The sequence below is a fragment of the Panthera leo genome, chromosome A3, assembly GCF_018350215.1.
Source record: "Panthera leo isolate Ple1 chromosome A3, P.leo_Ple1_pat1.1, whole genome shotgun sequence".
NCBI classification, from domain to species: domain Eukaryota; kingdom Metazoa; phylum Chordata; class Mammalia; order Carnivora; family Felidae; genus Panthera; species Panthera leo.
The window spans coordinates 82,609,814-82,632,948 of NC_056681.1; the positions used below are offsets into that span (position 1 = coordinate 82,609,814).

Genomic DNA, 23,135 nt, shown 5'->3' on the forward strand with positions numbered 1-23,135 from the left:
AGATTGATAACTGATACACTGTCATGTGCCATCCATTTGTCACTTTCATCTACTGTCCCAATAATGCCCTTTATATAGTTTTTCTTTTCCCCAGGAGATTATCAAGTTGAGGATCACACAGGGTATGTAGTTGTCATGTCTCTTGGGCACAGTTCTTCAGTCTTTCATGACATTGACATCTTTTTAGAGTACAGGCCAATTATTTTAGAAAACTTTTCTCAACTTGAGTTTGAATTTTTTCTCATGAATAGATTCAGGTTACGCATTTGGGACTAGAATACTACTTAAGTGATGAGTCCTTCTCAGGGTGCCACATCCAGATATGAGATCTGTTGTTTCCTTATTGGTGATGTTAGTATTAAGCTCTTAATGAAGTTTCCTGTTTAGTTTTTGTAGTTTTTCTTTCTTAGTTTCTAAGTAATTTGTGGGAAAATACTTTGAGACTGTCTTGATCTCCTGTTCCTCATTAAACTCTGCCCCCCACCCCTTTTAGCATCTATTGATGCTAAAATGCCTAAATGCATTTTTGTTGTGGTTGCAAAAAGGTGATTTCCTAATTCTGTCATTCCTTTTATATGTATTAGTTGACATTCTAGCATAAGGAAGCACTTTTCCTTGTTTTATTTGTTATCAGTGTGGACTCATGATTTTGTACAGTGGATTATAATTCATTACCATTTTTATTTATTTTAATGCTCAAATTGTTCCTGATTTGGCCAGAGCCCCTTCAAACAGGGTCTTGCGTCCTTTGATGTGCTGTTATCTTTTTGAGCACATTGTGTTTTGTGGCACAGGATATTCCTGGCCTTTCTTTAATTTTGTAGGTGAAGCATTACCATATAGTCAAAACTATACAAAAAGTATTCTTTGAAGTATTATTACTCTCCCTGCCCCTTGTTCTCCACCCTAGTCCCCCTCCCTCTTATAGGTAAATGGTCTCATTAGTTTCAGGTTTATCCTTTCTATGTTTATTTTTTCTTACACAAAAGGGAGCATAGTAAAAATGCTTTTTTGCCCTTCTTTCACTTAGTATGCCCTAAACAATCCTGTACCACTTCCTAGGGATCATCTTCCTTTTTCTAGTGTATACATATCCGTTTATTCCGTGAATCTTGGTTATTTAGGTAGATTCCAGTATTTGTGCAAATAATGCTGCAATTAATAACCTTGTGTACGCTTTATTTTTGTATTGTTGGGCATGAACATTCTGAAAAAATTTCTAGAGGGGGAGTTGTTGGGCCAAAAGGTAAATAAATGCATGTAGTTTTGTTACTGCTCAGTTCCTCACTGTGCGGGTTGTACCTTTCTCCTTCCCACCAGCAACAGGTGAGGGCACCTGTGTCCCCACAGCTTGTTCACAGTGTGGTGACTTTTTAACTTTTATGCCAGTCTGGTGAGTGTAAATGATACCTCAGTGTAGTTTTAATTTGTATTTTCCTTAAGAGTGGAGTTGAGCATGTTTTTCTTTGTTTAGGACTGTTGTTATTCATGGCTTTTGCTTCTTCGTGTATGGAATTTTTGTAATATTTTCCCCTCACGTTTTAAAAGTTCTTTTGCTATTATAGCTAGTTCTGTGATCTATTGCAGATACTTCTCCTAATTTTCCATTTGTCTCTTGCTTATGGTGTTTTTGGCTATGCAGAAATTTGTTTTTACGTAGTTATTAAATAAATTCATATCTTATATTGCATCTAGAATTGATTTGAGTCATATTTGGAAAGCCCTCCTACATAGCTAGGTTATAGAGGAATTCACTCAGAAGCATTTTGTAAAGCAGGTGTTTGCTTACTTGTCTTTTTAACTCAGCATTAAATAACCACCAAACTAATTTTTGTGGGATGGCTGAGGAGCAGGATAATAAAGGAAATTAATAAAAATCGCAGTTGGCTTATAACAAGCTATAAATTTGATGGAAGACGATCAGAAATCTAGACTTGGAGTAGGGAGTAAATTCTCTTAGTAGGGATTAGGTAGACGCTTTTGTCCCTTGATTTAATGATCACTGATAGTAAAATTGCATTTTAAAGTGCATGCCTCTCAGTGGTGAGTCAGGCGTTGGCATGCCTGAAGCCCTGGACTCAGGTTCGGTACCCTTTCAACGGAGCTGGCATTAGGAAGTGGCACAACTCAGCTGTTGTGTGTTCTGCATTTTGAAAGTGTTCATGTAAACACTAGTGGGTACATGTCACCTTAACTGCTTGGCATAGGCTACGTTCACGTGCATACTTCTGCAGGTAGATAGAAAATACTGCTCTTCTAGAAGCTGGGGTTAACAAATTGAGAATTTCTTCCACTGAGAACCTAGAAGCCAGTTTGAATGAGGCCAAAATAAATGTGACTCAGCTCCTGAACTAACTTTACAATGAAAAGAGTTCCTCAGACCCTCACTCGGTTAAATCACTTTTAGTACATAGCAGTTATTTTAGATTTGATTATCGGTATGATAAGAGCAGCATATTCAAGGAAGAGAGGACTGCTATATGAAGCAAAACACATCAGTCTAACCAGAAATAACAGCGGACAGTCTCAAGGCAAAGGAACAAAAGGGAAAACTACAAAAGGCAAATGTAAACATTGAAAAGCAAGAACTGAAATCATAGTAGAAAATGGTTAATTATAGTAAACAACCACATCACACAGTGGCTCCGGGGAAGCACTGTGATAACACAGTCCGAATATGGAAGTTTGTAATGTAAACTATGGTCGTTATTAAAAGGTTCAGTTACATTTGCAGGAACCTGTGTCAAGTGCTTTAGAAGTATTCTCGTTAAAATTATAATTATTTTACATGTAGAGAGGGTTTGTTATAACAGTATTAATAGCAAACATTCAGCCCTGTGATTTCCATGTTGGATTTTATTTAATTCTCCCAGCAGTCCCCTGAAGCTGACAGACAAAAAGGAGCTCTGAGAGACTATTTTCCTCATCAGAAACCCTAAATGAATACCTTTTGTGTCCTTCTAGATCTGAATTCTATAAGCACATTGTGCTTTCTGGAGGTTCTACTATGTACCCTGGACTGCCGTCACGGTTGGAACGAGAACTTAAACAGCTTTACTTAGAACGAGTTTTAAAGGGAGATGTGGAAAAACTTTCTGTAAGTATCAATCAATAATCCAGCTGTTAACATACTTTTAAAACCCTGTAAAGTAGCTTGTGAATCTTGACAACCACCAGAGGGAGCATGAAGTCTTCCTAAACTAATTATTAATACAGTCACTTGCAGCCTTGAAGAGATAAGAGGAAGTGAATGGTTCGAGGTAAACTCTCTTTCAGAATGCTTGTGCCACCTGGTCACCTCACCTACCTGGTCACCTCTGAGTCAGTGGCTGGAAGCAGTGAGATCCAGGGCCAAATGTTCTGATTCATCTGTAACAGCCTGGAGTCAGGGTGCCTCTAAATGCACGGGAAGAACCTGCCTTATAGGAGTCCCCCTTTTCTGCGGGGGATACGTTTGAAGGCCCCAGTGGACGCCTAAAACCGCAGATAGTACTGGATCCCACGTATACGATTTTTTCCTATACGTGAATGCCTGTGATAAAGTTTACTTTCTAAATTAGGCACAGTAAAAAACGACGGTAATAAAATAGGACAGTTATAACAATATACTGGAATAAAAGTTATAGGAATGTGGTCTCTCTCTCAAAATATCTTCTTGTACTATACTCACTCTTCTGTGATGATGTGAGATGACAAATTGCCTGCGTGAGGAGATCAAGCGAGGTGTTCTACGTAGGCCTTGTGAATGTAGTGATACGTCAGAGAGAGGATCATCTGCTTCCAGACCATGGGTAGCAAACCACAGAAGACAAAACCACAGATAAGAGGGGACTGCTGTACTATGGAGAGAGAAATGCCTCTTTGGGGGTTTTGAGTTTGTGTTTTTTTTTTTACATTTTTGGATATGTAACCAGCCTTCAGTGCTACCCTTGGACTGTCTCATTTCTGATTCTAGGCTATTTTTCTGGCTGTTTCTTGCATATGTCTTATCTCCCTAATCAGATTGTAAAACACCATGTGTCAAATATTTTGTCTCCCCAGCTATCCTGGCTCTTGAAACAGACTTAAATTGGTAGTTGTTGATGTGTAGAATAGAGAGAGATTTTTAAACTAGTATGTAATACTTGATGGTTATTTGGGATTGATTTTTCTTCTACAAACACTGGAGTGTGTGAAGTACAGTACGTTTACTCTGCATTCAGCCAGAAGTCATTCAGTTCTGAGTTCTTCTCTTTGTCCCAACAACTTTGATTGGCTGTTAGATAATGAGATTACATATTACAGAGGACTTGTGTTTTGGAGATACTAATGTCACATCTGTGACTCGAATTGTGGAAATTAAATTGAGTACGGACTCACATACATTAAACAAATTAAAAGACTCAAAAGGAGCCATGTTGTCTAAGTACTCCGCTTATTTGTCTGATTTTATTGAGTTATACATACAATTTAAAATTAGCCTCAGGTGATTATTTCCTTATTCAGCAAAAATTTCTTGACATCCTTCTGGGTGTTAAACACTTGTCTTAGGTGCTAGAACAATCAAAACAGTGGTAAATAGAAACAAAATCACTGCTTTTATTCTATGAATAATACTTCAATAGTAATAAACACTGTGAAGAAAACTAAAGTGAGGTCAGGGGCTAGTAAGTGGTAGTGATTGGGGAGATGGCTTGATCGTTCGTGTTGTGTGGTCAGGGAAAGACTCTGATGAGATCAGTTCTGAGCAGAGAACGGAGTGAGCGGGTGAGCCATGTGACTACCTGCGGGAAGAATCTTCTAGGCAGGAATACCAAGTGCCAAAGCCCTGGGTTGTCAGGATGTAGGTCTTTTTCAGACACAGTAAAGGATTTAGCTTTAGTCCTAATGAGATAGAAAGCCTTGGGAGGGTTTTGAGCAGAGAAGTGATAAGATCTGACTTCTTTTTTTTGTTTTGTTTTTAATGGTTATTTATTTTTGAGAGAGAGGGATAAAGTGCAAGCGGGAGAGGGGCAGAGAGAGAGGAAGACACAGAATCTGAAGCAGGTTCCAGGCTCTGAGTTGTCAGCACAGAGCCTGATGTGGGGCTTGAACTCAGCAGACCACAAGATCATGACCTGAGCTGAAGTCAGATGCTTAACCGACTCAGCCACCCAGGTGCCCCGGATCTGACTTGTTTTTAAAGAATCACAGAGCCTGGGTTTGCCTGGGTGGCTCACTCAGTCGGTTAAGTGTCTGACTCTTGATAGCTCAGGTCTGATCTCAGGCTCGTGAGTTCAAGTTGTTTTTTTGTTTTTAAAAAAGAATCACTAAGTCTGGTGTGAATAGATTGTTGGGGGAGGGAGGAAGAAAGAAGGATGTAAAAGGATGCATTCGCAGGCTCAGAGGGAGGAGACAGGAGACGGAGGTTTATGAAATGGAGGAGGAGGTGTGAAATGGTTGTGTTGGAGAGAAGAGAGAAGACATGTAATGGGGTTGCCGTGCTGCACTGAGGGGCTCAAGTAAGGTAAGCGATGCAGTCAAACCAACACTTTTGAGTTTCTCACCTGTTGTGTTCAGTTCCTTGAGGGCAGCTACAAAGTAGAGAGTTGAACACCCAAGTCGGTGTTTTGAGAGGCAGAGGACAAAGTCACTAAGGATAACACCAGGAAATGGTGGTGAGAGCGTACCCCCATGCACAGTAGGAGCAGGGATGAGAGGAAGAAACCTGGGGGTCCTGTAGGTGACTTGGCAAGGAGGAGTGGTGGATGGAATGGTCTAATAGAATGAGCTTCAACTTTGGAGTTGTAGGGAGGAGGGAGAGAGGCGCAGCAGTGAAGAGCAACAGTTGATCAGAACCTCCAAGGTTAGGAAGGTGGTCGTGTGAGGAAACCAGCAGCCAGTTGAGAGAGCTGCAGGGGCAGCAGGGTCTTGAGGGGCCATTATTTTTTTAGTTTACATCCAAGTTAGTTAGCATATAGTGCAACAGTGATTTCAGGAGCAGATTCCTTAGTACCCCTTACCCATTTAGCCCATCCCCCCTCCCACACCCCCTCCAGTAACCTTCTGTTTGTTCTCCATATTTAAGAGTCTCTTATGTTTTGTCCCCCTCCCTGTTTTTATATTATTTTTGCTTCCCTTCCCTTATGTTCAGCTGTTTTGTATCTTAAAGTCCTCGTATGAGTGAAGTCGTATGATATTTGTCTTTCTCTGACTAATTTCACTTCTGGCTGTTTTTATAAATAAAGTTTTATTGGAACACAGCCAGGCCCCCCCTTTTTTTTATGTAAGTAAACTGGTGTTTTTATGTGTCATATACTATCAGATCTCACAGTTCCATTTATGTGACGTGAAGACAACTTAACATGACAGAGTTTACTTGGAGTCTTGCAGGATTTGTGGCACAGTAAATTAAACCATGGCATTTTAAGGTTTCTCTTTGAAGCGTGGACTGATCACACAGATTGAGGTGTATTTTTATTAGGCAGTCAATAGTGGCTAAAGATTATAAAACTTTTCCCACTTTAATTTTGGTTACTGTTTTGATTTTTTCCAGCATCCCCAAGGTTTATTTGACAATACTTGGTCTTGTTTATTTTGAGAACGTTTCATTTCAATTTGAAGCAATAGAAAGTGAGCTTTGCTTATAAGAAAAGAATTTCGGTCTTACTCTTACATGGGACTGCAATCAGAGGCGTTAGACCTTGAAGAAACCATAGAAGTCCTCTTACCCAAACTCTTGACTTGACATCTGGCTAAATGGTTTGCTCATGTGGTCATCACCAGTTGATGGGAAAACCTGCCACAATCAGGACTGTGGTACTTGGGCTCTGTCAGTAGGCTGATCGTGGAATTTGTTGTCCAAATCAAGACACTTCTGAGAGTGACAGAGGGCGTTGTTAATAGTGATGCGGCAACAAGTGTAAATCAGGACTGCTCTAAGCACTCTGGGGTGGATGTATGATCTCCTAGTTGTGAGCTTTTGGCAGATTACAAAAAATATCTCTGTACCTCAGATACCAAATCGCACCGTCCTGCTTACCTCACAGGACTGTTGTGAGAATTCAACAGGAGAATGTATGAACAGTCATTGTCATAAAGCAGAAAGCATTATGCACGAGTGACACTTTGTGATCCCCTCTTTCTCCTTTAGAAATTTAAGATCCGTATCGAAGATCCACCGCGCAGAAAGCACATGGTGTTCCTGGGTGGTGCAGTTCTGGCAGATATCATGAAAGACAAAGACAACTTCTGGATGACCCGACAAGAATACCAAGAAAAGGGTGTCCGTGTGCTGGAGAAACTTGGTGTGACTGTTCGATAAACTCACTCCAGAGCTTGGTCGCATCACACCCCTAATGCTTTCTTTTTTCCTTTTTGCCAATCTTTGAACTCGTTCAACTCCAGGACGTGGAAGAGTCCTCTCTGTGCCCTTTGACTGGAAAGGTCAGGTTTTATTCTGGTGTCTTGGGGGAAGCTTTGTTAAATTTTTGTTGAAGTGGGTAAATCTGTTTAATTCAGCCACTTCCCTACAAACACAACGAGAGGGCAAAGGGTCCCCCTGTCTGCTGCTTTGTTTCTTCTAAGTAGGCATTTAGATCATTCCTGTCGGCTTCCTATTTTCACTTTACTGCTCTAATGCTGCTAGTTTTAGTCTTTAGCACACTAGGTGGTATGCCTTTATTAGCATAAGAAAAAAACTTTAACAGGAGCTTTTACATATTATTGGGGTGGGGGTGGTAAGGGATGGGTGGGCAGCTGCTGAACCCTTTATGGCATTTCCTCTGTGGTGTGGTGCTTTCAACAGTTACTGCACAGTTTAAGTACCTTAAAGCTTCTGGAATTAACATTGTAGGGAAATGTTAGGCTCAGAATTAAAGTGTTTGGGATGGGATTTTGCGTGGGGGGAAGGGGTGGTCTTTGGACTTTTTAATTTTTGAGCTTCTCTGCTCTGAGGTATGTAAGATGAAATCTATTTCCAGTCCTTTGATTTGGCAGGTTTTCTTCGACTTTTGGTCTGCCTGGAACTGTTTCCATTTGATGTAAAGAGCAAGTGTAATACTCCATTACCATGTGGCTTAGCGATTTTTTTTTAATTTTTATTTTTGAAATCAACCATGTTAGCTGGGAATAGACTCCCTAGAATCTATCAGTGGACAATTGACAATTTAAAAATGCTTTTGGAAATTCCAAGTACAGATTAGAAAAGTGCTTAAGAATGCTTCTTTCTATACCAGAAGCATTAAGGTACTCCAGTGCCAAGTACCATTCTTACAGTTACTCTTTGACATAACTGACCAGTGCTGATTTAATAAGAAGAAGTAGACACATATAAATAATTACTGGCGGTAGGTTACAATTTGGGGGTTAAAAATAACATTGAAATATGGGACTTGTTGCCAGTTGGGTAATTTTCATTAGTCTTTTTATTATTTTAATTTGCAGTCTGGAAGTGGAGTATAATTTGACTACTTAAAATGTTGTTGGCAAAAAAAAAATCAAGATTTAAATTTGTATTTGTGCTGAAAAAGGAATCATAACTAGTAAGTCTCAGTCGTCTTATGCCTGAAAGAAGAATTGTTGGTATTTTGTAAGTGGTAGCAGACTTTTCTGTGTCAGAAAATCATATTTATGAATCTGTTGGTACTGCTTTGTATCTGAAAAAAATATCAAATAGTACTCAGATTTGAATTCTTTCTAAATTTGAAAAATAAAGGAATAAGAAACTCTATCATGCTAAGTACAAAATGCAGATTCTGGGGGAAAAATGTTTTCCTTCATTTCAAAATATTCTTTACTAATAATGGCTTTGAAAGAGGAAGCTTAGTTTTTAGGTGACTACATTTGGAAAAATTATTGGCTTTAAGACCTTTTTTGTGAAAAAACTTAAAAGTCAGTTTACATGAAATAAGCAGCAAAAGAAGGTTAGTTTTAATAATGCAGCTTCTGTTCATATTAAGTATTTTTTGTCTGTTTTACCTCACTTTGAACAAGTAAAAGAAGTTAACCTGCATGCTGGACATGCCTCAGTACACGTGAATAGCCTATGAATAAAGTGTACTAGATTTTAGGGACATGGGTGTCAGTCATTTTGGAATTCTCAAGTGTTCCTAAATCATGTTCGAACTCCCCCTAGCCTTTTGAGTCCTGGACTTGTTAAAGGACACACATGTAGGACCAGTACCTACCAGCTGTTCATTTCAGGTAAATTGGATGAACTCTTGGCCTTTGGTCGTGATTTTAATTATGGGGGTAGAAAACAACAAGGACAAGGATGGACTCTTACAACAATGAGAGAGCATTTATCATTTGCCCCTTGAATGTAGAATTTGGTTTTAATTTCAGTATTCTGCTAGCAAACAGGACAGTTAAAATGGTGTATTTATATATATAGTATAATTTTAAAATTCCATTTTCTAATTTTCCTATTCCAAGGCAAAATAATGTATTTAGTTATTTGGGGGGTAGTTGAAATATTAGGTTTGACTGGAGTTGTCAGGTGGGAGTCCCTCAAACTAACATATTTTCTGTTTTAAAAGAGATCTGATTTTTAGCTCTTGAGAGCCATTGTCACTTAAATTTCCAATAATGATTAAAATTTCTTATTAAATTAGAATTGCCAATGCCTTGACCTTTGAGAAGGGTTTCTTAGAAATAAGTCCTACATTTAAACTTCTTTCTTTAAAACATGGTATTGGATGTTGACTTTTACACAGTTCTGAGCACTGTTAACAATATCTGGAAAGTGTTTTGCGAGATCAATGGAGAGTTAAACATTCTACATTTAACGTGAATACACTTCTTTTTGATTCAGAAAATAAAATCAGATTTTTGAAAGTAAATTTGAATTTTATCTTGGTTTTGCCTGTTAACATTTTTCTCTTTAGTTTCATTTTCGTATTTTTATTCATGTTTCATTTTTGCTAATGCAAGATGGATTGACAATTCCATGCTAGTTGTTAGGCCAAGTTCCGTTCAATGTTGTGTTTTTATTTGGCTAAAAAACGTCTTTATCTTTGGTGTGATTTTAAATAAGGAAAGGAAAAAACTAGCAGTAAGAGCAAATTACAGGTACAGCTGTATTAGAGGGTCCCCCCTCCCTCCGCAAGCAAACTGTTTTGTTTCCTGAAAGACTTAAGGTGGCTTTTGCAGTATTAGGAAAGCTAGACAGATATATATGTAACTTGACCCTTTTCAAAGACCTTTTAGCTCATTTGCAGACTTTTGGCATATTATTTTTAACACAACTAAAGGGTGAACTTTTTAAAAACTCACCTTCCTTTACTTTCATACTTGTCTTTGAGGATAGGGGCTGAGGAGTAGCTGATAGAATTTTTGTTTATCCTTCTTCATGAACTTGTACGCTTGGATTTCATTGCTCCCTTCATGGCCACGTTCCCCCAGGACTTCCTGAGGTTTGCCTCTGGTGTCTTACCAAGCTCTTAGTTGCCAGAATAATGTGACAGCCGTCCCCGTGTGTTACAGAGGAAGAAGTTACTGGGCACTGCTCCTTGGTCTCCTTGGTGATAGAATGAGTGTTTTAATGCTCTTCGTTTGTTTTTCTTCGCCCATAAACTTTGACCACTGTATAATTACGTGTGGAACTGCACTAACTTTAGAACCATTAGTAAGGGCACCCAACGACAGTGAACCAGAAGCTCAAGGAATTATTTTAGCTCAATATTTAACACGTAATCTAATCTTGGACTAATTGACCAACTACCCACAATACCCGGAGTATTTGTAGTCTCACTTTTTTCCTCCAGCTCAAATTGACCTATTAAAAGCTTGAATACCTTGTAAAGGCCAAATTGCTGACTTTAACCACTATATTGTAAGTAACCTTAGCTATAGAATAGAAAAACTCGTGTTGGGGCTGTAAATAAGGCAGCTGTTGTATAAATTCCACCGATTTTTGTAGTAAGTATTTTAAAAACCTCCTAAAGCATCTTGCTCTTCATTGTTTAAATAACATCTGAAGTTAGGGAGAAAGAAGCTATTAAACCATAGTTACTTTTGTTTAAATCATCTGCACCATGGCAGTGACAAAAAAAAAATGCTTTGTGCCTAATGTAAGTATTTTACTTTGTGTTGTGTAAAACGTGTTCTTTTGTGTTATTTGCACCTATCATAAGCATCTCATGTTGTGTTAGATGTAAAATCTCTATCTGGGTAGGGGGAATCCAAATGATTCTTTAGGAGAACAGTTCGTGTCCTGTCTCATATCTAGCCTCAGTTCCTCCCCAGCCACTAGAGGAAAAAGACTGGGAAGGACTGCAAATAATTCTCCTTGAAGTAGAAGCATTAGTACTGTAACTATGCTTACATGTATCAGCCAAAAGGTTTGGGTTTGGGACATGCAGGAAAAGCAGTCACAAGGTTCGTAAAGTCTGGTTTTTAAGCCCCAGGTAGACTCCCAAGAACACTGCCTCTGGCCATTAACATCAAGTTGAGCTTTTGCCTGGTGGATGCTTTGTTTTAAAGATTAGTGGAAAGGATACTCTCCCAAGCCTCTTTGCTGTTCCTTGAATGTGGGTTTGGAAAAGAGGGCCCTAACTCTCAAGAATTCAGAGTTCTGTGCACCAAGAAAGTAATTATAAATATTTGAATGCAAAGGTATTAATATCGAATGAAGGTTGACATTTTAAGCAAGGAAACTGACGTTAAGACCTGCCACAATATTAATTTGATCTTTTTGTTCATTGACTGCCTTGATGTTGTGTGCAGGGGTTGGGGTTTTTTTGGTTTTTGGTTTTTGTTTTTTTCAGGCGTATCCTAAACTACGCACAAAGAAATTGCAAGGCCTGTGTTACTTTAGGAAACCAAATCTAAGGATTTCCTGAGTGAGGAAGACTTCTCTTAACTGCTCTTACATTTTCCTATCTCATGGCAACTTAGTATTTGAAGAGTAAGAAATTTGGACCTTAACTGAGGCTCAAATGTCAAAAATAAGTTGGTGACATACATTTGACCCCTTGATTTGAAACCTTCATTGTGACCTCCATGTGTGTGGGGTTTGTTTGGTTTTTTTTCCTTAGATCTAAAGCTTCTGGCATTAAATTTTAAGAACTGTTGAAAGGAATGTGGGTTTGGAACCTAAAACTCTGATGACTAGGTACAATTCAAAAGACCTCGATGATCAATTAAAGGGCCATTTTGCTTGTTTGTTTTGCTTTTACTTAGAGCTTTAGGCGGAATTTAACATACTAAGTATCCTATAGGAAGTGATGTAGGTAGAGTATAATTACCTGAATTTCAAAAATGATCGAATTACTTGCCCCCCTTGATATGCCTTCCTTGATATGAAGTCAATCTCATGAAGTGTTTAAATGTGAAGGTTCCTGGCCTCACTCTGGACCTACCGAATTTGGGGCGGAGGGTCTGCCTGCTTTCCAGCTGCGTCGATGGTTCTCCCCATCAAAGCTCTCACTCCCCTGCGGTACAGGCAGCCCCGGAGAATGGGCCTTGCCCCCGACGCACACCTGCATGCCCTTGCCTCGCTCTCCTCCTGACACCTCCCACAGCCATCAGCAGATGGGTTCAGAAGTGAGATGGGAACAGGCCCTGGAATCCAGTGTGCTGGTTTCCTCCCCCTCCCCCAGACAAACCTCACCCCTCCATCCTGGTGGGTGATAGGAGCCTTTCCTCAAAATGCGAATTCTTCTGGGAAGGTTAAAGCACCATTAGCCATTCACACATTTGTGTGAATTAAAAGGAAGTCCAGTGACTCAGACTGACACCTAGTGAAGATTACCATCTGTTTGTGATTTAAGGCAAGTTAGGTCTGTAAGTTTGGCCCCAGGAGTGCCTTGGAGAAAACAGGCCGACTCCAAGGAAATGTGAAGTTACTGGTTGATTACCTTTTAGGGGTGGTGAAACAACCAGACTACACTGCTTACTTCAACATTGCTTTGAGAGAGGTTTTCCCCTCACTCTGACTTGCACACTTCCCAGCTCCCCGAACTTAAGCTCCTACGGCTAGTGCTGCAAGTCAGCCATTTGACGGATGAAAATGATTTGTAGACTGGCCAAGCAACCCACCTACCAGATGTAGCTTTACTTCTGCGGAGAAAATACCTGTTGCAACTTCCTTGCAACTGACGTACAAACGAACTTTTGGATGCAGCTTGGAGACCCACCTATATACACATAGAGAGTTAAGTTTTGATTTTTTTGAAAGGAGAAACCCAGTTCCAAAATTTGGAAATTTGTGGCATTCTATTATCTTAGAGTGATAGCTGCTAGAGAGAGAAACAAAAGCTTATCTCTGCGTTTGCTCTTTTAGGCAAGGATAATTTTATTTATTTATTTTTTAATTGTTTTCATGTTTAAAAGAATACCATAAATTTATCGTCTCACAGTTCTAGAGGTCAAGGTCCAGAATCATTTTCACTGTGTTCAGGTCAGGGTGATGGCAGGCTGGCTTCTTTGGAAGACTACGGGAGAGGAATGATTTCCTCAGGCAAGGATCATTTTAGCCAGAGATTTAAATGAGGAGGAGGGAGGGGGGCGTGCCTCTCCTATACATTAAAATTCAGTAGCTGCAGGTGAGTGCATGCACGAGGAAAATTAAATAAGCGGCTGCAGGTAAGGAGGTGGTTAGTTTTCCGTGTAGGAACCCTCTCTCAGAAGGAGTTTGATGGATCCTCTGGGTGAGTAGAAAGTTACTTTTCTCTTCTGAACCTAATTCTTCTACAGCCCATACAAGAAAGCTTCGGAGCTTTCTCCAGCTGGAGAGTGTGCAGTTGATGCTGGGTTCGTTTTCTTGCTCTTTGCCGGCCTACATATCTCCTAGTGTTTTCACCATGAGAGCTTCTCTTAAGTTTTCTGTTTCAATCCAGAGCGCACAACAAATCGCCTCCAGCCTTTCGAGCACCACCTCTGACCGTACAGTTAGCTAAAAATGCATGTAGAGTGTTTATAAGCCTCGTTTGTTCCAAATGTTGACCTGAAATTTGTCCCAAAGTGGAAGTGCTTAACTGCTCATAATGATCAATAGTCCTTTAATGACTGCTATAAATACATTTCTTACCACGTAAAAGCTGAAAAATCACAAGGTCCTCTAAAGCAGAATGCTGTTCATGTGGTATGTTTGGAGGTATCGGTGTTTACTACTTGGCTTTTCTTAAACGGGTGGAAGCGATGTTAGGAAAACTATCTTCTGAGACTTTAAACTACTGTTCTTTTAAAAATTGTGTGACGGGGCGCCTGGGTGGCTCAGTCGGCTAAGCGTCCAACTTCGGCTCAGGTCATGTTCTCACAGTTTGTGAGTTTGAGTCCCGCGTCGGGCTCTACGCTGACAGCTCGGAGCCTGGAACCTGCTTCAGATTCTGTGTCCTCTCTCTCTGCCCCTCCCCTGATTACACTCACTCAAAAATAAATAAACATTTAAAATTTTTTTTTAAAAATTGTGTGACAAAGTTACTTTGGTTTTGGTTCATTCTGCCAATCTCAGAAAAGAGTTGGCTGAAAATTATCTTTCTCTTTTCCATCTCCTATATGTAGCACCATTTATGCCTTAAACCTTTTTTCTCCTCATACCATTCAAAAGAGACTAAGATTTGTGATGTGAGCCCAAGAAATCATCTCTCAGGTGCTTTTGAAACAACAAAAGACTTCCTTGAACACTCTAAATGAAAGTTTTCTTTGTCTTGTTGCATTCGTGGGTCTTTTGAACAAATACGTGAGGGGAAAGATTTATGGAATGAAATTCCCATGTTTAAGAGTCTAAAGAGGTTTGGATTTATGGTGCCCCCAGCCCCACCGTTGAGTCACTGAGACTGGAAGGCTTTTGAGCAAACTAAACCAAATGGTAGCTCTCTCCACTAGCTGATTTCATTCAGAAGCTGGGGCTGAAGGAGGGACTCTTCCCACTAAATGTCAGTACAGTTTACTACTTTAAAGAATAGGTCCTGTTTTCCTCAGGCTCGGAGCTCGTCTGCTAAAGTCATTAGCTGTGAGGCAGATGGGGGCGAAAGGCGGGACGAGGTTAGGAGAGGAGGAGGAGATCCGCCCCTCTCTGGACTCACAGCTGCCCACCCTGGGAACAGAGCTTGCCAGGAATATCCACCCTGATTTATGGAGGAGAAATGAGGAAACCATTTGCCGCAGATATCTTGGATCTGTGACAATGTCGGCGTAAACTATTTTCATTTAGAACGAGACAATTCCGAGTGTCCCAGGTGTTCCCGCCCCCACCTTGGACCCTCCCCTTCTAGTGTTTCTGGCAGCACCCAGGCCAGCGGCTCTCCACACTGGGGCACCTATGGCAGCATAGGTCCCGGGCCCCACTTGCAGGAATTGAGGTGATGGTTTTAGAAGGGCTCCTTTGCACCTGGAAAAACATAAATCAGAAACCAGGGTGTTTTGTACAGGATTCAGTTGCAGCCTAAATGCTAAAAACCTGGTTCTGTTTTCCCAAAGGTTTTGCTTAACTGTTTTCTAAGAGAACGAAGACCAATGCTTTCTGTCTAGAACTTAGCTACCAGGGGCCCTTGGACTCCTGGTTCGTCTCTTTCTCTTCCTCTCTCATTCCTGTTGTGTGCCTTGAGAAAGTCGGCTTCCTTTATTACTCTCAAAAGTGTTGCCAGTCTCCTCTGTTTCAAAGGGCCTTTGTTTCGAACCCCTTTTGGAAAAGGAGAGCATTTTTCTGCCTGGGTTTACTGCCTTTCAGAAAACAAGAATGCATCTTGAGCCAGTGTCGATTGAACTTTTACATTTCCTTGACTTTCTGTGAGCTGAGCCAACAGGGGTCATCAGGCCCAACACGAATTAAAGGAGTCACCTAGAAGCCATAACAATTATGACCCACCAGAAAGCTCTAACGCTCACTGCCCAGGACTCACTGAGTACCAGGGGCCGTACCCTCAGCACTTGTCAAGTACTCTCATGCCATTCAGGGAGGGATTGCTATCCACACTTCATAGATGAGAAAACCTACCCCAAAAGAATAACCAGCACAAGGACTCAGAGCTAGGAAATTGTAGAGGCTGTCTAACTCCTGGGTCTCTGGCTACGCAACTTGGCTTCAACCCCCTGCGATGGTTCTGCGTGGTGGTCATCCGTGTCTGTCGGACTCTCTTTCGAAGGTTTGATCAGCTCAGGACCCTATCTTGATTCTACCCTCCTCACTCAACGGCCTTGGGAAAAGCACTGGTCTTTTGTGTGCCTTAATTTAACTCGGGCAGATGAGTAGAGTGCCCTCAGCCTGGAGTGGTTGACGTCCCGAGTGCCATTAGACAAGCGCTTTGATATGAAGTGCCCCATAAGAGCTTGCTCTTCTGTTTATAGCGAACCATTCCCATGAAGAAAATTAAGTGGGAGCTCTGGGAGTGAACAAGCGAATGGTCTGCTGGGCACAGGCCTTTAAGTCCAGAGGAGCTTGACACCCTCTCAGGATTTACCTAGTTCGGGCTTTAAAACAATTTTTTCCAATAGGCTTAATTTTCACCTAGCAGGTGTTCATTCTGGTCCAAGGCTCCAAATTTAGAGCAGAACTGTACAAATTAGTCAGTGGAGTTTTCAGAATCTGTATTCACGACAGGAAGGCGAGAAATGGAAAGAATGTCAATTATTAAGGGTGAGCAGTGGCCCCTGGAATCCAAATGGCCCTTGAAAAGAACGCTTGGGGAGAGGAAGCATTTGAATCGCTAAGTCTGCTAAGAACTTGCCCCGTGTGGAATGCTCTGAGTGGCGAGTGCATGAGCAAGCTCTCAGAGTGACTGTCGTCAAGGGGGACAGCCTACTGGAAGCCCGTCTGGAGGGGCTAAAATGCGCAAGGGGTGTTTGTTAACTCTGTTCCCATGTGAGAGCAGCTGTGTGTCACTGAAGCAGCAAGGATTCGCTATCTGAATTCAAGGATGTTGCCCTCATCTCTGTACTGTGAATAGCAGTGTTGTTCAAAATGGCTATTGTTTGCTTCTATCCTTCTTTGGCCAGGAGCAGAGGGAGGAGCCTGGATCTGGGTCTCCTGTCCTGCTGCAGGAGGACATGATTAGTGGTTAGCCTATCTCTCAAAGCCCTGGGGAGCAAAGGACAGGAAGGAAGGAAGGAAGTTGTGTAGGATAAACAAAACAAAGCAAAACCAAAAAAAGCCGCAAGAAAGTACTTCAGATGTGCAAGAATCTATAATTCACATACTCATGGGATAGTTGAGGCTTAGGAACTGGATTAAATACTTTCATATGGATTGGAATACCAAGAAAAAAGCAACCCAGAGTATGTAGTGCCTGGCTTGGTCTAAAATCAGCCTGGAAACAGATTCCTCTCCTGTTTCTGGATGTTTAGACCTATCAAGGCCTATATGTGAATTCTTTTTAAATCTATGCAGCAAGTTTTACCATAAGGCCCTTCATATTGTCAGTTTGCCTTAGTTTTTCGTGATAGGATTAAATAGGTTTTGTGACCTTGTTGAAAATAATCCATCACTTAAGAAAAAAACTGCTTTGGGCCACCTGGGTGGTTCAGTAGGTTAAGGGTTCCACTTCCGCTCAGGTCATGATCTCATGGTTCGTGAGTTTGAGCCCTGCATTGGGCTCTGTGCTGACAGCTCAGAGCCTGGAGCTGGCTTTGGATTCTCTCTCTCTAAATATTTTTAAAAAAATTTTTAAACTTTTTTTAAAAATTTTTTAATGTTTTATTTATTTTTTGAGACCGAGAGAGACAGAGCATGAACGGGGGAGGGTCAGAGAGAGGGAGACACAGAATGTGAAACAGGCTCCAGGCTCTGAGCTGTCAGCACAGAGCCCGACGCGGGGCTCGAACCCACAGACCATGAGATCATGACCTGAGCCGAAGTCGGACTCTCAACCGACTGAGCCACCCAGGCTCCCCTTTTTTAAACTGCTTCAAAAGAAGTGAATATACCGATAACAAGTGTGGAATGATCTTGAATGTTGATAATCAAAACCCATTCCAAGTGAAGGAGTCTTCATCAGACACTATTTTAGGATAATAGGGCTGCAACCTTGCAACCTTCACAATTCTGTGACTTTATCAAAGACTACATTCCTTGGGACTGATGCTGTGTGTCACACCTCATAGATGGGGTTTTTCAACATCTTGATGGCCCTTTGGATAGAACCAAACACCTTTAGAAAGTAGGAATGGTGGGCATTGTGATAGGCTGGTCAATTGTCTCCCTAGAAACTACGCCAAGGATTTCTAAGCCAAGTGCGGTTGGAAGTTGTCAGCCTTGTGCGGCTGTTCTGGAGAGGGGCTTGCGGGCCAGCTCACGTAGGAGCCAAAGTTTTTGCAAGTTTTGTGTGTGTATGTGTGTTAAATGAATGTGAAGTTGAACTTGACAGTGAACCAGAAAATGAAACGAAAACTAACAAAAGAAAAATCAACTCATGACAATGTTTTAGTTTGTGCAAAATAAGCATATTTGAAATTAAATTGATTTTGTAGGAAAGCTCTTGTTTTCTCCTCAGATAACGTGATTATGTTCTGTAATAACTATAAGTCAGTTATTTTAACGTCAGGCTTGCATGTAAGGTCAGGGGCCCCATTGTTTAAAGATCGCGAGCTGTGTTTCCGAGGTCAAATGGCAGCAGAGGTAAAGCAACTTCCTGAGACGGTCAAGAGATTTGAAAGAGACCGAACTCTGCAGTGTCCTGTCCCCTGCCACCCACACCTTCCCTTTTTAAAGCACCCCTCAAAATTGGTCTGAAACCAGTGACATTTAAAATCACTTGTAACTGCATGGGAATCTCCAGGAGTTTTGAATCTGAAGAAATGTTCTGTGGGGTTCTAAGGCACCATGGGGTAACAGCACTTCCCCGAGGGTATTCTGTGAAACCCAAGTCCCAGCAAGGTGCCTTGCACCCCAAGTGTGCTCTGTACGGCTGAGGGAAAGAAATCTCCCTTGCAACATAGGAAAGTCTCCGAGAACTCCTGCAGGAGGGACACCGAGAGGACCTTATCTGGTGCAAAGTCACTCTCGTAATCATCACCTCCTTTTCTGCCTGGCCACCAGCTATTAATACTATGCAGAGCACGCCCGGCAAATCCTGGACCTGGCCAGTAGCACAGACACAGTAGCTGTGGCCCCTTTTCCTAATCTGAGACTGACAGGTTTCAAGGTGCTTGAAATAGTTATTCTAGTCTCTTCCTCAGAGGTCCACATTGGAACTAAGATTTGGGGCTTTTACAGACTTTTTTCATACTCAAATAAGCCTTAGAATGCCAGAGCAGCAGCCAAGGAGAAAGGACGTGATGACTGAAAACAACAAGCATAGGAGACGAGCGAATGCAGAGAAAATCCGGCAACTGGGAGTTTTCCCTGGCTTCACTGGTCCACGTTGGTGCCCTATTATTGGCGGACGCTGGTCATGATGCTCGAGGCCACCACGCATCTTTTGAACTCTTTGCCCACATTTAGGGGCTTTTCTGCATTGTCAGTGCTCCCTCAAGACAGAAGTCCCTAAGTCCCCATCCCAGCCTTTCCGGCAGTGGAGATCTATCTGCCCAGGAGACACTCGCTCCCACGTGGGAAGCAGATACCCAGAGGAATCCGCTCTGGCCAAGGCTTTGGGGCACAGTCAGGGCACCTGGCGTCCACTGCCCGTTGTCAGATGTGAGCATCAGAGGCTCTCCCAGAAGGGGAGGAGGGGGAGTCTCTGCCGAGGGCCTTGCTCCTTCCTGGATGGCCTTCAACTGGACTCTGCCCTTTCCTAGGGCTTCTGTGAGCTCCTGAGGATCCCTTAGGAATCATTCTGCTTTTCTGCTTAATTCATCCAGGGCACGTTACGTTGTTTGCAGCTAAGAGCCTGACTAATAGAAGTGCATCCTGCCAAAAATGGCTAGGATGCAGTTCTGTCTTCATAAAACTGGTGCCTAGCAATGAAGGACCCTGGACGTAGTTTCCAAACATTTAGTTCAGTAACCTAGAATGTGTTTATTCTCTCAAATGTCTGCGAGAAGTGCTCTGTCTACCACACATAGCAGAGGCTGGCTCAGTGTTTGCCGAATCAAAGACAACTTTCTTTCTCAAGTGAGAGGCCCGACTCCGTCCTTTCTGTCTGGTAGAGCAAGAATCTGATTTAAGATTTTCATAGCAGCAGGTCAGAAGAGCAGAGAACGTACGCCGTCATATCCTAATGAGTTCATTTTTTTCGCCCTACGAGTACGGTAAGAGTACTAACATCCCAAATACGTCTTCAGGAAATCTGGAGGAAACATCCAAATGATAACACAGTATGACAAATTCACAGTAGGGTTTTCCCCTTAAAGGAGCTGAGGGTGCGGTGGGGAGGCGGTTGGTGAGGCATCAGCATTTCATTGTCTGAAATCAACAGAAGGGTTCGAAACCCAGAAAGTCACTTTGAAAAGTATTTTCCTTGAAGTCAGGAAACCGTGGGATTATTTAATGAAATAAAAAACGAAGATTTTTTTTCTTTCATTCCCTATCTGCCATGGGCTTCGTTCTCTGCCAGCTTCTGGAAGGAATACCGCAGCAATACTTATTTTTTTCGGAGCCATTGGAGAGTAGCTTGAGACCCCACGCCCCCTTCTCTCTTCATACCTGTGTGTATTTCTGAAGAACAGGATATCCTCTTACACAGCCACGGCAGTTATCGGATTCTCGAAATGTAATGCTGTTACGATGTTTCATTGTTGCTGTTGTATGCTCTACATCCTAAGTTTGCCGATTGGCCCAGTAGGGCCTCAAAGCACGTCCCCGCTCTGCCAGAGAGTCCAATCCAGCACCACATACAACCTGAAGACGTAGCGTCTCTTTTGTTTACTCTGGGACAGTTCCTCTTTCTCCGTTAGGACATTGAAATGCTTGGAGAACAGAGGCTAGTTATTTTACAGAACGTTACTCAATTTGGGCTCCTCATGAGTAGGTTCAGGTTATGTGGCCCTGGCCAGAAGACAACATAGGTCATGTTGCCTGATGTTTATCTGCTAATGTTTTGATCAGCTGGTCAGTGTGGTCAGATTCTTCCACTGCATCATTACTGTTTTTTCCTCACCACTAAGAAGCGATCCCTGGGGCGACAGACCCTTTCAAGGACACGCCACCTTACTGGAGGAGCCTACGGAGGACGGTAGTGAGAACTGGCTTGAATCCTGACTCCCACTCATGAGCTGTGTGACCTTGGGCAAGTTCCCTAACCTCCCAGATCCTCCATTCCCCATCTGTGAAATGGGATACGAACATTCCCTTCCTGTGATGTTGAGAGGATAAATAAATCTGTAAGGTACTTGGCAGATAGGAGGCATTCCACAAATTTAACCCACTTCTCGTTCTCCCTTCCTCTACCTTTTTAAAGTTACTTTGGGGACAGTGGTTTGTTGATCTCTTACTATTGTTTTTAGTGCCATGGAGGGACCTCAAGGGCAAGCAAGTAATCCAGTGTAACACCTACAGCACGTGGCATGAAAAACCAGATATGCAATAGAGACCAGGTGTGGGAGAATCTTGGAATTCTTTTTGGAAATGCCAGGAGTGTGTGTGGGGGGTGCGGGGGGGAGGTGGCCATATGGCCATCTTAAGGTGTGTGGTCATGCTCATCTTGAGTGTCAGCTGTAAGGAAAATGGCCAACAGGACACAGATTTTGAGACTGATGTGGGCTCTAGGACTCTACGTCTTTTTTTTTTAAGGTTTATTTAATTTGAGAGAGATAGAGACTGCACGAGTAGGTGAGGGGCAGAGAGAGAACCCCAGGCAGTCTCCATTCTGCCAGCTGCGGAGCCTGAAGTCATAAACCATGAGAGATCATGACCTAAACCGTATTCAAGAATTGGATGCTTAACTGCCTGAGGCACCCAGGCGCCCCCGGGACGTTACTTCTGCAGCATCAAGGACCCAGGGCCTTCACCCTTCGCCCAGACCAGAGGCTGGGGCTGCAGGGCAGAATCTTCTCTGTCCCCAGCTGTGCGTCCCCAGGAAAACCACTAGGCTTCTCTAAGCCTCCATTTCCACATCTGTAAAAGGAGAGGTTTTGACCAAGTCTGTAGTTCTCCGTCTTGGCTGAGCATTAGAATCAGTGGGGGAATTTTCAGAAAATGTCAATTCCTGAGCCTATCCTCAGACCAATTAAGTCAGAACACACACCGGAATTTTTCAAAAGTTCCCCAGGTGATTCTACTGCAAGCTAAATTTGAGAACCACACGCCTAAATACTCTTAAATGTCCTTCCTTAAGTTCCTACAAGTCCATGAATGGGATATTCTGAGGAACTGAGTTTTCTGGTGAACTTAGAATTCACCACCAGAAATTCCTTCTTGTTTCTGTTCCTGTTTTTGAAAACATTTCTAAAGTGAATAAATCTTGGGGCGCCTGGGTGGCTCAGTCGGTTAAGCATCTGACTCTTGATTTCGGCTCAGGTCATGATCTCACGGTTCATGAGTTTGAGTCCGGAGCTGGGCTCTGTGCTGACAGCTCAAAGCCTGTTTGGGATTCTCTCTCTCTTTGCCCCTCCCCCACTCATTCTCTCCCTCTCAAAAATAAACATTAAAAAAAAAAAAAAAAACCTTTAAAGTGAATAAAGCTAAATAATCTTTTTAAAAATGTTTTATTGGGGCTCCTGGGTGGCTCAGTCGGTTAAGCGTCCGACTTCAGCCAGGTCACGATCTCGCGGTCTGTGAGTTCGAGCCCCGCGTCAGGCTCTGGGCTGATGGCTCAGAGCCTGGAGCCTGCTTCCGATTCTGTGTCTCCCTCTCTCTCTGCCCCTCCCCCGTTCATGCTCTGTCTCTCTCTGTCCCAAAAAATAAATAAAAAACGTTGGAAAAAAAAATTTTTTAATGTTTTATTTTTTAAAATTCCGGTATAGTTAACATGGTATTCTATTAGTTTCAGGTCTCCAATCTAGTGATTCAACAATTTCGTACATTACTCAGTGCTCATTATAAACGTCCTCTTTAATCTGCATCACCTATTTCACCCATCCCCCCCACCCGCCTCCAGTCTGGTAAACCGTCAGTTCTCTATAGTGAAGAGTCTGTTTCTTGGTTTGCCTCCTTTCCCCCGCCCCCCCCCCCCCCCGCTTTGTTCATTTGTATTGTTTCCTTTTTTTTTTAATGTTTATTTATTTTTGAGAGAGAGAGAGACCGGGAGAAACAGAGTGTAAACTGGGGAAGGGGCAGAGAGAGGGAGACACAGAATCCAGAGCAGGCTCCAGGCTCTGAGCTCTCAGCACAGAGCCTGACGTGGGGCTCGAACTCACAA

At 42.2% G+C, this 23,135-nt stretch overlaps 1 protein-coding gene across 1 annotated transcript in view; it reads left to right on the forward strand.

Annotated features, from left to right (window-relative positions):
* The window catches only part of ACTR2 (actin related protein 2), a 38,408-nt gene extending 28,239 nt beyond the window's left edge, over positions 1-10,169 (forward strand). The window contains exons 8-9 of the mRNA XM_042932473.1: positions 2,965-3,097; positions 7,112-10,169. Of these exons, the coding sequence (XP_042788407.1) occupies positions 2,965-3,097; positions 7,112-7,282 (304 nt within the window). The 3' untranslated portion in view covers positions 7,283-10,169. The remainder of the gene's footprint in view (positions 1-2,964; positions 3,098-7,111) is intronic.
* Positions 10,170-23,135: the final 12,966 nt, after the last annotated feature.